At 40.6% G+C, this 13,904-nt stretch overlaps 1 protein-coding gene across 1 annotated transcript; it reads left to right on the forward strand.

The window, feature by feature from the left end:
* The first annotated feature begins 4,088 nt into the window (after nt 1-4,088).
* fam3c (FAM3 metabolism regulating signaling molecule C) lies at nt 4,089-11,942 on the forward strand. The gene is made up of 10 exons (XM_080850938.1): nt 4,089-4,342; nt 4,941-4,981; nt 5,211-5,315; nt 5,565-5,591; nt 6,467-6,590; nt 6,977-7,035; nt 7,423-7,473; nt 7,587-7,671; nt 8,269-8,395; nt 9,443-11,942. The coding sequence occupies exons 2-10, from the start codon at nt 4,966-4,968 to the stop codon at nt 9,530-9,532; spliced, it is 684 nt and encodes a 227-aa protein (XP_080707064.1). The 5' UTR covers nt 4,089-4,342; nt 4,941-4,965; the 3' UTR covers nt 9,533-11,942.
* The last annotated feature ends 1,962 nt before the right edge of the window (nt 11,943-13,904 follow it).

Below are 13,904 nucleotides of genomic sequence, written 5' to 3' on the forward strand. Positions count from 1 at the left end.
TTTACTCCTACCCCTATCAGTTCTGCTACAGGGTGTCAAACTTGCAAACACCCTCACTGCACTTGGAACTCTAGCCAGTGGATCTCTAGCCAGTGGAACTTTAGCCAGAGGAATTCTAGCCAATGGAACTTTAGCCAGTGGAACTCTAGCCAGTGGATGCTGCTTTCAAAAGAAGGCCCAAACACCTAATCAAACTGATCACATGTTCTTACATGAAAACATGGCAACAAATGATGAACACTACATGATAATGAACATGATGTTGAACACTAAATACAAGCATAGAATACCAATAATTAAAAAAAACACATTGAATTTAACGTAAGTGGATCGGCTGTGGTTGTAGAGAACAATGTATTACATAGGTATGAATATCTACATCTAGTGATGAAACACTAAAGCCAAAGGTTGTTAGCTAGTTAGAGATTTATTCAAATGCGTCTCACTACATTTTGCATATATCATTTTGCATACATCACATTTTATGACCTGACAGACACTAATTTTGAGACTATCAGACTGCAGTTACAGTGTAAAGGGCTGTCCACACTGCCAACGATAAATATAACAACAACTGCAAATATAATTAAATGAGTGTCTTCACTGACCAGCCCTAGGGAAAATCTCTCAGAAATAGGATTCATGTTTTTATGTGTTGCCATTTTGATGATTCTAACTGGCTGTCTTTTGTCAACACTATCGTTCTTCATGTTGTTACTGTTATAATGTGTGGTGCGGGAATTGCCATTGTTATAAGCTAGAGTGATATTTAATTTAGTATTTAAAGTTATTGTTACAGCTATCACTGGCAGTGTGGACAGGCCTTAAATCCTTTACCTTGATTTGTCTTTCTTGTTGCTGTCCACAGGAGCTTATTCAATGATCAGATGTACAGAAATGGAATCTTCCGATGAGCTAACTTCTAGAATGAGCTACTCCAGGGTGACTTGCAATCTTTGGATTTCTTGTCATGGGGACACAGCTTGGTAGTTTGTCATGCCTTTATAAGGACAACTTTAATGCATAAATGTGAAATCATACGTTACTAAACCAGATATTTATTGCTCTACTCAGGGTCCTTTTTTCTACTGATAAAATATTTAGTATTGTCTGGTTATAATGATTTTCTCTCATTATAATGTCGTTTTTACTGTTTATGCCTCATAGACCTAACTTTTTAAGGTGATCAGATAGAAAGATATCATAACACAATAATCCAAATGTGGTTAAACAAGCACTATGCATGAACATATGAATAAAAAAGCCCTAGGCACTAAGACTCAACACTGTCATAAGATCAGAACATAACCCTGTATTCAATATGATGCAGCAAAAGCCAGATGGTTTCATGTATCGATGATGATGATGATGATGATGATGATTGAGTCTTTATAGCATCTGCTATGACATGGGCATGATAATGTCAGTCATATGTAAATTGTAATTGAAATATGTTAAACTATCTCTACAGGAATGTGTTGAGACTGGCCTTAAAAGAGATTTCCTGTTTGTTTGTTTTTTTGCAATAAACATTTTTTGCTAGCTGCACAGTTACACCTCTCTGGCTGAATATATGATAAGTGAAGTTGAAATAAATGTCTTTTCAATGCTTAACAGTGTGCTACGTCATCCTTCCATAAACAGCAGAGTCCTCCCCACACAACTGGCAGTGAAGCCATGGGTGGATCAGCAACTTAATCATTAAACTTTGATAGTGACAGAAAGCTCACCTTCACCCACGCAGAAGGAGATTACACCTGTTAGGTGAAAATTCACCCTAGTTACCTCAGGACTCCGGAGCTGCGTATAAGTATATGTATTAGACAAACAACAATTGCAATCGGGCTCACTTCCAGCACAAGGCTGAAAGTGAAGCAATTTCACTCACAAACCACAAGGTAAACCTAAATGTATCTAATGCTGACGCCGTAAGTGTTTAACATCGTAGTCAAAACAAGGTTATCGACCGAGCTTCTTGTATTTTCTCAGGGTCGAGTAAACAATAAGTGGCGCCAGTTAATTAAAGTTACACATATACACAGGAGGAACACAGAAAAGCCATGTTCCTGTTAAAAGAAAGGTATATAATGTAATTATTAAAACAAGGCACTTGATTCATATATTCTAAAGTCATTAACAGTGTTTGGAAATTATCTCCATCAACACCACACTTCCTCATTTTTCCCGCAGCTCCCCCTTCGATCATGGGGACAGATAGGTACTTGGTCTTCAAGTTCCTCATCAGTTTGAAACATCTAATAGGGATTTGTGTCAGATAGAGCCCCTCAAAATGAAAAAAGAATGAAAAAAAAACAACCTACCTCGGCAACAACCAGCATGATCGATCTTATCAAATTGAAACCTACCCTACCTATAGACCTACCGGTTTTACAACAGTTCTTTCAATTTTGTGACGTTCAATGGATGCGGTCAAATTCCGCCAGCTTTGAGACTCTGTTTTCTCGTTGTCGATTTCCCTCTGTTTTTTTCTTTCTGTACTCTGTCTTTGACCAGGATCATGCCTCACCAAGTCACTGAACTCTGAATCTCATTTAACTCCCAATACCTTACAAACCCTTTAGACTGCTGTGCTGTGCCTGTAAGAGACTGTTTGCACTGTGCGGCTCACTATGTCTGTGTAGCAGTTTTAGACTACTAGGCAGGGAAGCTTCAATATTCAGCATCACAACTTCTTATCCCAAGGCGAGCCAGACCTGTTTCGAGAATGCCTCGCAAATGTAACAATATGCTTGCATGTGTTGTCTTGTGTGTTTGGGGGTGGCTCACGGATCTTAATCACTCACCTCACAGATTTCAGTCATATGAACTTGAAAGGTATGCAGGTCCTACACTCGCTTTTCTCACTGTTGCTCTTCCTCTAGATCCTCTGCCTCTTGTACCACTTTGGCCTGTAGTCTGTCCTCCTTCTCTCTCAAGCTCATCATCTACGCCCTCTGCCTCTCGTATCAGCGGCACCTGATCTGGCTTCACTTGACACTGGTGAGGGCACGTCAAAACTGAGATCTGCATCAGGCGGCAACAAGGAAGAACAGTGGGCTACTACTCAAAAATCGATGTAAAATGATTTATGCGTATTCAATAACAATATGTTGACATTATCAGGGCCTGGAAAGAAGTTACTCTGACTGTCCCAATGACCCTTCTGTTCCTGCCGTCTGACAGAGCGCGCTAGTGCGAGCAGATATGTACACACAGCGTGATGACGCCACATCCTGTCTGAATAGAGTGTCCCGAATCATCGAAAATCAACCTTTTTTAGGGCATACCTCGATGTCTCGTCAGACACCAGTTTGACTAGACATCGAGGAATCAAGAGAGCTCTCTAATAAATGGAACACGGCCCTTTACTTATTCGTGTCGATTTCCTGACTTTTAAACGATCGTTGCTTTTTTTTTTTTTCAAGATACCAAAACTGCTCACTCACTTCCTGATATATGACCAATACTCTGGATACCCATCCTTGACCGACAAGTGCTTCAACATAATTTAAAATAATATAACAAAAACTGCAAAAGCATATATTAGCTAATCTACTTATGACTTAGATCTCGTCGTCGCTTGCCATGGTCAAAGTTAAATGTTGAGCTATTTTTTGAGCTCATCGATTTAGGTCCTCAACCTGGCAGCATACGTGAGCTTCGAGCCGGGGGATGAGGGAGAGGGGGAGACAACCATAGACATACATACATAGACGTATGTGTATGTCTACGGAGACATGGCTTTCCAATATTTTGAATTTAGAATGTAGTAGCCTACGGATTTTAAACGCTTGGCTACATATTGGTCCTCTAATTTGCATCTGCTGTGATTGGGCTACTGAAGCCACTGCTGGTCTCAGTCACAATGGCATAAATGTTAATAGCACAGTAGGCTATTGCCTATTGCACTACGATTAATATGGCACATTTAACTTCTTTTAATAAAAACAAGAAATAAATCAAACAAATAAACAAACAAAAGCCATGCACATGATTTACCCGGAAATAAAAAGAGCTGGTGGGCGTAGACCCTCCAGTTCGCCTCGTTGGAAGCGCAGAGTGAAGCAGTACAGTATAGGAGAGGAAAGGTTAAGATAGGGGTGTCTGAGCTTAGCGGTGTCTCCGTGTAATATTTTAAACTAAGAAACGGCTTACACTCATTGCTGGAAGTCGTCCCTTTTAATGAGTTTGTTCGGTCCCCCTTTAGTTTCATTTTCGTTAGCCGTGTAGTTTGTTTTTGGTCAAATTGACAGTAGAGATAACTTCAGACAGCGAGCGAGCGAGCGAGCTAGCTAGCTAGTAGGATATCAAGGAACTAGAGCCAGTTAACTTAACATCAAAGGTGAGTGACGGCGTGGCATTCTCAGGTAATTTGGTAGACATGTATTACCCACTAACGTTACAGCTTAAATGGGTTCCTCAGCAAGTCATGACACGTCCCCTGCTGTAGGTTAACGTTAGCTGGCGTTGGTATAGCTAACATTACCTGCAGTCGAAACAAATTACACTGCCATTATATTTTTCTCTCTTGACTAAAGTCTTGCTGCGACAAGGATGGCTGCTGTCATGGTTTTGAATATAGTTAGATCGACCTTTTAGACGATCATTTGGTTGATGTAACGTTGTGTGTCAGACAGCCTCGATAATTGTGGAAGCTGTGTTGATAAGTTAGTTTGACCGCAACCAGTGATGTGCAGTGACCATAGCTCTATACTCTCGATATCTTTGGATACAAATGTATTCAGGGTGGAGGTTTGTAACGTGCACAATCGAATACCCGAGGTATGTCGTTGACTTCAGCAACCTGACGTAAGCTTTATGGAAAGTTTTGTACATTAACTAATGTACCGCTAACATTATGCATCATGCGAAGCTTTGCTTCATGCTGAGGATTTCTCCTTCGAAAGCCAACGTATGACCAGTATTGCTCTCATTTCTAGGTGAAGTCGGAATCACAGAAACAGCATGATGAGAGCCGGAGGTAAGAGGATGTACTAGAATTAGACTAAAACGAAACGTATCTTGACTCATGTCTTGCTAGAGGTTATAATGCAGATCTTAATTCATTATTAATTTATCTTCCTGTTTGTCTGTTGGTTAACAGACCTGCTGTGGTTTCATGTTTGTGATTGAATATTTATGGTTTAATGTTGAACATGCATGGACACTTAGAGGCTTGTGAACTTAGATTAACTTTAATCTATTAACAGGTGTCCTGAAACTGGCTGGACTGATCGCTGCCTGTCTGTTGGTTCTTTTTTTTGCTTTTGAACTTCTTGATATCAACATGGATTTTAACATTGGAGAGGTATTTGGTAAGTACTTCAGCATCACAGACTCAGTGATTTGTAATTAGCTCTCAGAGATAATATGATGTAATAGTCATAAAGGCCTTATGATCTATTTAGACATGCACAATCACACAGTTTCACTGTGACAGTTTCTCAGACACCCGGTTTTCTTCCTTTTGTGGTTTAGTTGAAGAAGTGGCCTATGTCTAGCTTTAAGCTGTGTCATTCATATTTCCAACAGCTTATTTTCTATTTTTAATGTTACTTTCACAGCCAGATCAGCACCCCAAGAAACAGCCCGTGAGTAACCTATGTCTTGTCAATCTTGATTTTTTGTTTTTGTGTGGTTTGGATTAAGCAAATGGCTCATGAATAGGTGTTGAATGAGAGGACATAGATGTCTATCCAACACATCAGCACATGTGCTTTGTGTATGCATATGATGCTTTTTCTGGTAACTATGTAAAGGAGATCAATTGTGTTCTTTTTGGCCCTGCAACAGGACCTCTGAAGCAGCTGCAGGACTTGTGTGTACATACTTTTGAAATAATATAATCCATATTACTAACTAGCTTCAGTCAGTGTCTGTGCGTAGAAACAGCAATATCCCACTATCCACTGTTGCACTGAATTGGTTTGACCACGGTGAGATCTCATTTCAAAGGCTATTCCACTTGAGTATTTTTTGTCACAAAGTGGTTCTAAAGTCCAAAGTTATTTATGGACATTGGGTAATGATGTCTGAATAAAAATGAAATCCCTTCTGGCCATAATCTGGCCATACTTACCCTTCAGTGCAATGGTGGTCATGTATCTGTATTAGCAAATACAAGGACGAAGTACATAATTGGTTCAGGTTTTGTAAAAATGCCTTTCTGTGAGGTGTTCCCTTGTGTCCTGCGTGTTTCTCAGTTACAGGCCATCTGTGTGTAATTTTGTATAAAGATGGTATTTGATAGCCAGGTAGCTATTTAGGCTTGTTTTGTTAGAATTATCCCCCCGTAAGCTGAGATGGAAAAGGCTCTTGTGCTAGTTTGGGTTAAAGAATGTATTGTTCTGTATGTGTGTGTGGTTGAGGGAATGAGGTAGTGAGACAATGGGTGTAGAGTGATTAATTGAGCTTTAAAAAAGGGATCAAATGGTGAATATGATTTTACCTCTCATGATCTCCATAGCTACCAGGGCACCCAGGTACAAGTGTGGCCTCTCAAGATCTTGTCCAGAGGGACACTTATCCTTTAAGATGGCGAGCGGGGCAGCGAGTGTTGTGGGACCAAAGATTTGCTTGGAAGACAACATGTAAGGCTCATGAGTTAAGCGATGTCTTTTCACTCACTCTCTCTTTCTCTCTCTCTCTCTCTGTCTGTCTGTTTCTCTCTGTCTGTCTGTTTCTCTCTTTTTGAGCGCATACACCACACCACTAATGTTTACTGCTACCTTAAGTTTTTCGAAACAGACATCATCAAATGATCACACTTTCTTTTCATAATTTGTTCATGCTCAAGACCTAGCCACTTAAAAAAGGGGGTGAAGCTGATCATTAAATTATTGTTCGTAGAGAGTGAAGGCTGTGACATCCTGTTGCACGCTGAGATGTTTACATTGAGTGTTACAGAGTTTTGCGTAATATTGACTGCTGTTAAAGAGCCCTGCCCTCAGTGTCCACATCCGTATTGTTTCCACAGTGTGATGAGTGGGGTCAAGAACAATGTGGGCCGTGGAATAAACATCGCCCTCATTAACGGTACGTCAGGAGACACAATCGCAGAGAGTGCCTTTCTTGCAACTTTAGTTTCAGGGCCACGTCGTTATTTACATATTCGAAATGGCACTTTTTAAAAATGTAAAATCCCTATGGGTTAGTTAATCTATGTGTAGCAGTTAATAGGTAATGCTTCAGTTTTAAAAGGTTAGATGCAATAGATGTTAAAGATGTGGTGACTAAATAAGCCATAAATCATTGAGACAAGACTGAGAGGGGACAAAAAAAAGATTATAAAACTGAGTTGCCATTGTGGTTTTAAAGCAGGTCATCTTAATAACTTGAGACCTCTCCTGTGTTCATTTCATAGTGTTGTCAAAGTAGTCAGTTGTCTACTGGTGTGTGTGACCGTGTATTTTTTTTTTACAGGAAAAACAGGAGAAGTCATAAAGACTGACTCCTTTGACATGTGGGCAGGAGGTGAGTTTAGTTATTTGATGAATGTTCAAGATCAATGTTTGCTCTGGCTTACACAATTATACGGCCTCATTTGTTTGCCTGATACAACCAGTGGAATGTTCCTCTCCTCCCAGATGTCAATGAACTAATTAATTTCCTGAAGACTGTTGAAGACGGAACTCTAGTCATGATGGCCACCTTTGATGACCCAGCTTCAAAGTAAGGACTTGACTTTAAGTATTCAATGCAGCAGTTCACAACCAGGGGCTCAACAAAAGTGGAATAAATGAATGAATGTCTTATGAAATATGACATTAGGAAACAAGACAGCCCTTTGACCAAGGCAAAAGGCATATGGTAAAAGTATTGTTTATAGGTTGCTGATCTGCTCTTAAGCCTTTATGTTAAGCGGTTGTGTGTATGGAAGTTAGAATATGGCTTCCAGCCACAGCAGATGGGGTTATTACTGTAATTATGAACTGACTTAGAGAGAGAACTGTGTGTGTGTGCTTTTGTGTGTGTGTGTCAACAGCCATGTAACAGGAAGTATAGTTTTTTTCATTATTGATACGGAATTAGACTCTGTACCCGTAGTTTGAATATTATCTGGAATGTTTTTTTCTACTTGACACATTTTCCATAGAATTCTTTCCACATGGATTATTCCCACAACACCAATCTTATCCCCACCCACATACACCCACCCCCCCCACACACACACACACACACACACACACACACACACACACACACACACACACACACACACACACACACACATATATTTACATATGCATTATTGGTTGTGTGTGACAGGCTGAATGAGGAGGCCAGGAAGATGATTGCTGATCTGGGCAGCAGCAGCATTTCCACATTAGGCTTCAGAGACAACTGGATATTTGTAGGAGGGAAGGGCATCAAGACAAAGAGTCCCTTCGAACAGGTAATCCCCATACCTCCCCTCTCTTTCTCTCTCTCTCTCACTCTCACTCTCTCTCTCTCTCTATCATGCTCTTTCTCTCTATCATGCGATCTCTTTATCTCTCACATGCTCACTCACTCTCACACTCTCCTGGTGCTCTCTCCTGCTCTCTCTCTCTCACACGTTCTCACACTCTCTGGCTCTCTCTCTCATACTCTCTCTAACACTCCCTCTCTCCTACTCTCTCTTTATGTCTCTCTCTCTCACAAGCTTTCACACTCTCTCTCACGCTCTCTCTTTTTCTCACACCATCTCTCACGCTCTCTCCTGCTCTCACTCACTCTCTCTCTCTCACTGTTAGGTGAAAATTCACCCTAGTTACCTCAGGACTCAGGAGCTGCATATAAGTAGATTTATTAGACAAACAACAATTGAAATCGGGCTCACCCCCAGCACACGGCTGAAAGTGAAGCAATGATAAACACATTGCACAAGCTTTTTATAGACAGAAGTTTAGTGTTCAGTAGGGATAACCACGTGGTGGATCTCTGACGTCCAAGGCAAGGATGAAAGTTTTGCAAGGTTGGAAGAAGCTTTTCACCTCTGGTGTAAACATGCTCTTGTAGATATGCAAACTAAGTGGCACCTAATAATCTAGGTTACATACACGCAGAAACACAGAAAAGCAATGTTCCTGCTTACATAAGTACATGATTCATATAAGATAATTAATAATACAAGGCACTTGATTATTATATTTTTAAGTCGTTAACAGTGTTTGGAAATTATCTCCATCACTCACTCTCACTCTCTCTGGCACCTACAATCACTCTCTTGTGCTGCATTTGGTCAACTTCACATTTGTGCCCAACACTGAAAGTGGAAAAATTGTACACTCACACACTGGGTTGTGATTGGTTTTCACTCTATCTTGCAATGTGACGTGGCTGACGATGAGTATCTGTTGAAGACACAATTTTGCAACTGCTTGTAGAACCTGTAGAACCTGTGTGTCGTTTGGCATGTGGTATCATCAGGCCCACTGACTCTATGTGTTTTCCCCCCCAGCACATCAAGAACAATGCTGAGACCAACAAGTATGAGGGCTGGCCAGAGGTGCTGGAAATGGAGGGCTGCATCCCACAGAGACAAGCCTGAGCTAAACCTCCTTTGTCTTTTTCTCCCCAACCATCTAATCAAACACACACACACGCACACACCCACGTTCAACACTAACACCACTGTTCCAACCCCTCTCTACTCCCTAAGTGCCATCACTTCTTTCTTCCTACAGGCCTGTTCTAATACATTCCATTTCCCTTCCCACCCGGGACAGATTGTTCTCACACAGTAGTTGCAAGAGTGTGGAATCTGGTGGGACAACATACCATGCTGTTAGGTGTTCGGCTTTTAAATTTGACCAACAGTTCAATTCAGAGGTCAAAGCCAGCTTCTACCAATTCCGCACCATTGCCAAAATGAAGTCTTAACCAGTCACCGAAAGATCTTGAGAAGGTCATCCATGCCGAGTGTGGAATCTGGCGGGACAACATACCATGCTGTTAGCAGTTAGCGGGTAGCAGGAGCTGTTTTCAGGGCCTCCCTTCCAAGGTATTTCATATATTTGGTGCGGCAACAAAATGTGTATTTGGGCTATCATGCAGTTAAAGTCTTTGTTGTTTTCTGTGCACAATTCCTTCTTTCTTGCATTTTGCAGGAAGTGGGGCACTCAAAAATGGCACCTTTCCCCGAACCGTAACTATTAAGCAGACTTAAATGACCAAACACAACCCAGCTGCCTCATCCAGTCTGTGGCTCTGGCCTGTACACGTTCTCGTAGGACTGTGTTAGCCATTTATCAGTGAGAATAGTTGAAGGTGAATGCAGCCCAGAGTTGGCAGGCCACGAGCATCCCCTCAATTATACGTTAATAGGTCCTTTAATTAATTCTGTAGCATTTTGTTACTATTAATATATAAATATCTAATTTATTGAACAGAGATGTGTAGAAAAAAAGGGAGAGAAAGCATTATTGGTCATTCTTTCTTTTTGTATAAACCCCACCCCTTTGTGTAGTCCAATTATGAATGTGAAAGATATATCAGTGGTGTACTGTGGACAAATGCGTGTATAGAGAGTTTTAAATTTAGAATATAGTTAATCAAAAGCAAATGCCTTTTTTTATTGTGTGTAATGTTGTACCATGATCATGCTTTGTATGTAGTGAAAGGGAACAGTCTTTTAGCATTTGCCAAAGTAACACACTCAAAATCATGTGTGTGTGTGTAACCATGTACCGTGCAGTTCAACTCACAAAGCCATCCAACTCAAAAATGCAACTGAGGTTGGTCTCCCTACAATGACACATGCCATGTGAGAACCTTAACCCCCCCCCCCCCCACCTCACAACCCCACCTTAATTGCCCCTTGGCCAGAATCAATCACCCACCAGCCAAACGGGGTTTGTGGACAATACAACCCATCTCTGCCTGTTGGGATTGTTTTGGGTTGTTGGGACAACAACACGTCCCCACCCTAACTGTAGGATTGTGTCAGTTATAAGCCATAAGGGTTCTGTGCACTAACAGCAGTAGAACATTTAAGACTAGCTTCCTTTACATTTAAGACTGCTTCCTTAAAACTAGAACCTCAAACAGTACTTTTGTTTAGAGATCTACAAGGAAAAGCACAAGAAAGGCCAACTTTAACTTTTTTGTTCTTTGTTTGTTCAGAATGTCCAATGCCATATGTGTGTAATGGTCGATGCAATTTTTATTTTATTTAAAGAAATGTGGATATGATATGGTGTATATGATCATGGTGTATTCTGTTAATGATTGTCTTAGGATTTAAAATTGTATGTCATGTAAAACTTTGATTCATTTGAGACATTTTGATTGCATTCAGGTGTTTTTGGAAAGAGAATCAGTTCTAACTACAAATCGAAACTTTAATCTAGACATAGCATATCACCCCGCTCACTAAATTCAAGCAGATAATTATTCTGTAATTATTAAGCAAGTATATGTGCCATTCACTGAACTAACTACAGCCAAAACACTATCCACTATTGAAAATAAAGGATAAAAAGAATGTTTCCCTCATATAATGTGAACTGGTTTGGCATCTTGTTAATAAAGCTCTGAGATTAGGGGTAGGGTTTCAACACTTCTCAGCATTGCAGTGTGGTATACAATCTACCAAAAGAAGTATCCCAGCGTCTGCCCACGTCTTGCCTTTATAACGATATTCTCAGATTCCTGCTGTACGAATAAGTACAGACACAGATCCAGCAATACACGTTTACCTGTGTGACGTAAATGAAAAGAAAAGGCTGTTTTTTAAAAAAAAGCACAGCACCTCCAGTGGGGTTTTTTGGACACTGCGCCTCCAAGTGCTTAAGCCGCCTAGGACTTCGGTTATCATTTTCAGAAGTGCTTTGTTTTCTTATCTGTCTTTACAGCTCTGTAATGTGTGCATCACCTTGTGCCTGGTCCTGTCCAAAGTTCGTGTCTGCTTGTAAATTGTACATACTGTACTGTTCTAACATACACTCACGCAGTGATGTCTCAAACAAATGAACCTGTATTTTTGGCACTCTAATAAAACCAGTTGTCAATATACCAGTTGTGTGGAGATGTTTTGTTTAAAGGTTCACTCCATGATGCAGTTCAACCAAAGGTTACTTAGAAGAGAGAGCTGGCTACACTTATGGAAATAATCTTGTTGGTTAGATCTCCTTAACACATCTTCATACCGTGAGAACGGCTGCCTGTCATAGCTATCGGTCACAATGAAAATGCAGCATTTATTTATTTATTCACTCATTTGTCTCCCTGTTTAGAATCATCTAAAAATATCAGCAAGTAAGGGGGGGGATCAACTGTAACAATACTGCCATCACAATTACCACATTTGAAATAATATCTGAATAGTTGCTTGGTCCACATGAATAAGTCTGAAGTTATATTATTCGGCCTCCCTGACTCCATCAAACTGACCACCAGCAGTTTGGGCAATCTGTCTACTTTGGTGAAGCCCCAAGTCAAAAACCTTGGTGTAATATTCGATACGGCTTTTAAATTTGACAAACAGGTCAATTCAGTAGTCAAAGCCAGTTTCTACCAACTCCCCACCATTGCCAAAAATCAAGTCTTTCCAGTCACCAAAAGATCTTGAGAAGGTCATCCATGCCTTCATATCCTCCAGCCAGGCTAGACTACTGTAATTCCTTGTACACGAGGAATTAGCCAATCATCCCTGTCCGCCTACAACTAGTTCAAAATGTCACTGCAAGGCTCCTGACCGGTACCCGGAGAAGAGACTATACAACCCCTATCCTGGCCTCTCTCCACTGGCTTGCAGTGCGGTTCAGGGTTGATTTTAAGGTGCTCCTGTTCGTTTTTTTAAGCCCTTAGTGGGCAGGCTCCATTTTATATCACAGACCTCTTAACCTCCGATTCTACCACCAGGCCCCTCAGGTCGTCCAATTTAGGGCTCCTGGCAGTCCCCCAATCTAAACTTAAATCCAGGGGTGGCTGCGCTCTTGCTGTTGCAGCCCTAGACTGTGGAACAGCATCCCCTGTCTATAAGATCCGCCCCCTCTATTGACTCCTTCAAGTCCAGGCTCAAAACCTACTTTTATGCCTTATCATTTGGATCCCCCTGAATTTATTTGATCATTTGTATATTTGCTTTGTGTTATAGGTTTTATTGTTCTTTAACTGTGTATAAAGATGCTTAGTTTTCTATTTGATTTTTTACTAAATTATTTTTATTCATTTTTTGTGATCTTACAGTTTTGTTTTCTATTTGTTTTGATATGTTTTATTGTGATTTACTTGTAAAGCACTCAGCGTGAGCTGTTTTTAAATGTGCTTTATAAATAAATATGACTTGACTTGATTTGACTCATGTTGCTATTCCAACCAGGAATTGAAAAACCTTCCACTAGGTGGCGGCATTGACCTACGTCAAATTCTGACCCAAGTCAACTTTGATACCTCTGTGGCCCACTGTTTTTCATCATTACTTACCACGCCATTTTCAAATAGATTTTTGTTTGGCCTGTTAACCTTTCTGTCATAATAACCTCCTGCTATTCTACAGCTGTGTGCCATTTTGTTCTATGTGAGTCCACAGAGGATATGAAACAGAACTTTCATATAAAAGTCATAAAAACTGGCAAATTTGCTTGAAATAATTAGGCCTCCCTTTGAAATACTGACATTTGTGACCTATTCTCTGCGGTCCAGATGTTACAGTAGCCCACACCTGAAACGGAATCACCCGGTGGAAACTTCCATCTCAGGTTATGGTATGTGAGTGGGAGTGCGGTTATGTACAGAAGGCGTACTTTAAGAGGCATGAAATGGCACAAAGTAATTTCTGGGTAGGATGTCCCTGCATCTTTTGTTCTATCTTCATGTACCTTTTGATGTTTTTTTTATGTCATGTTTTTATTTACTTGTTTTTGTGAGGGCAAGAGCGTGAGAGCAGCTAGTTATGGAGGGGAACCATCTCTGAGCGC

This window comes from Sprattus sprattus, assembly GCF_963457725.1.
Source record: "Sprattus sprattus genome assembly, chromosome: 14".
Taxonomy (NCBI): domain Eukaryota; kingdom Metazoa; phylum Chordata; class Actinopteri; order Clupeiformes; family Clupeidae; genus Sprattus; species Sprattus sprattus.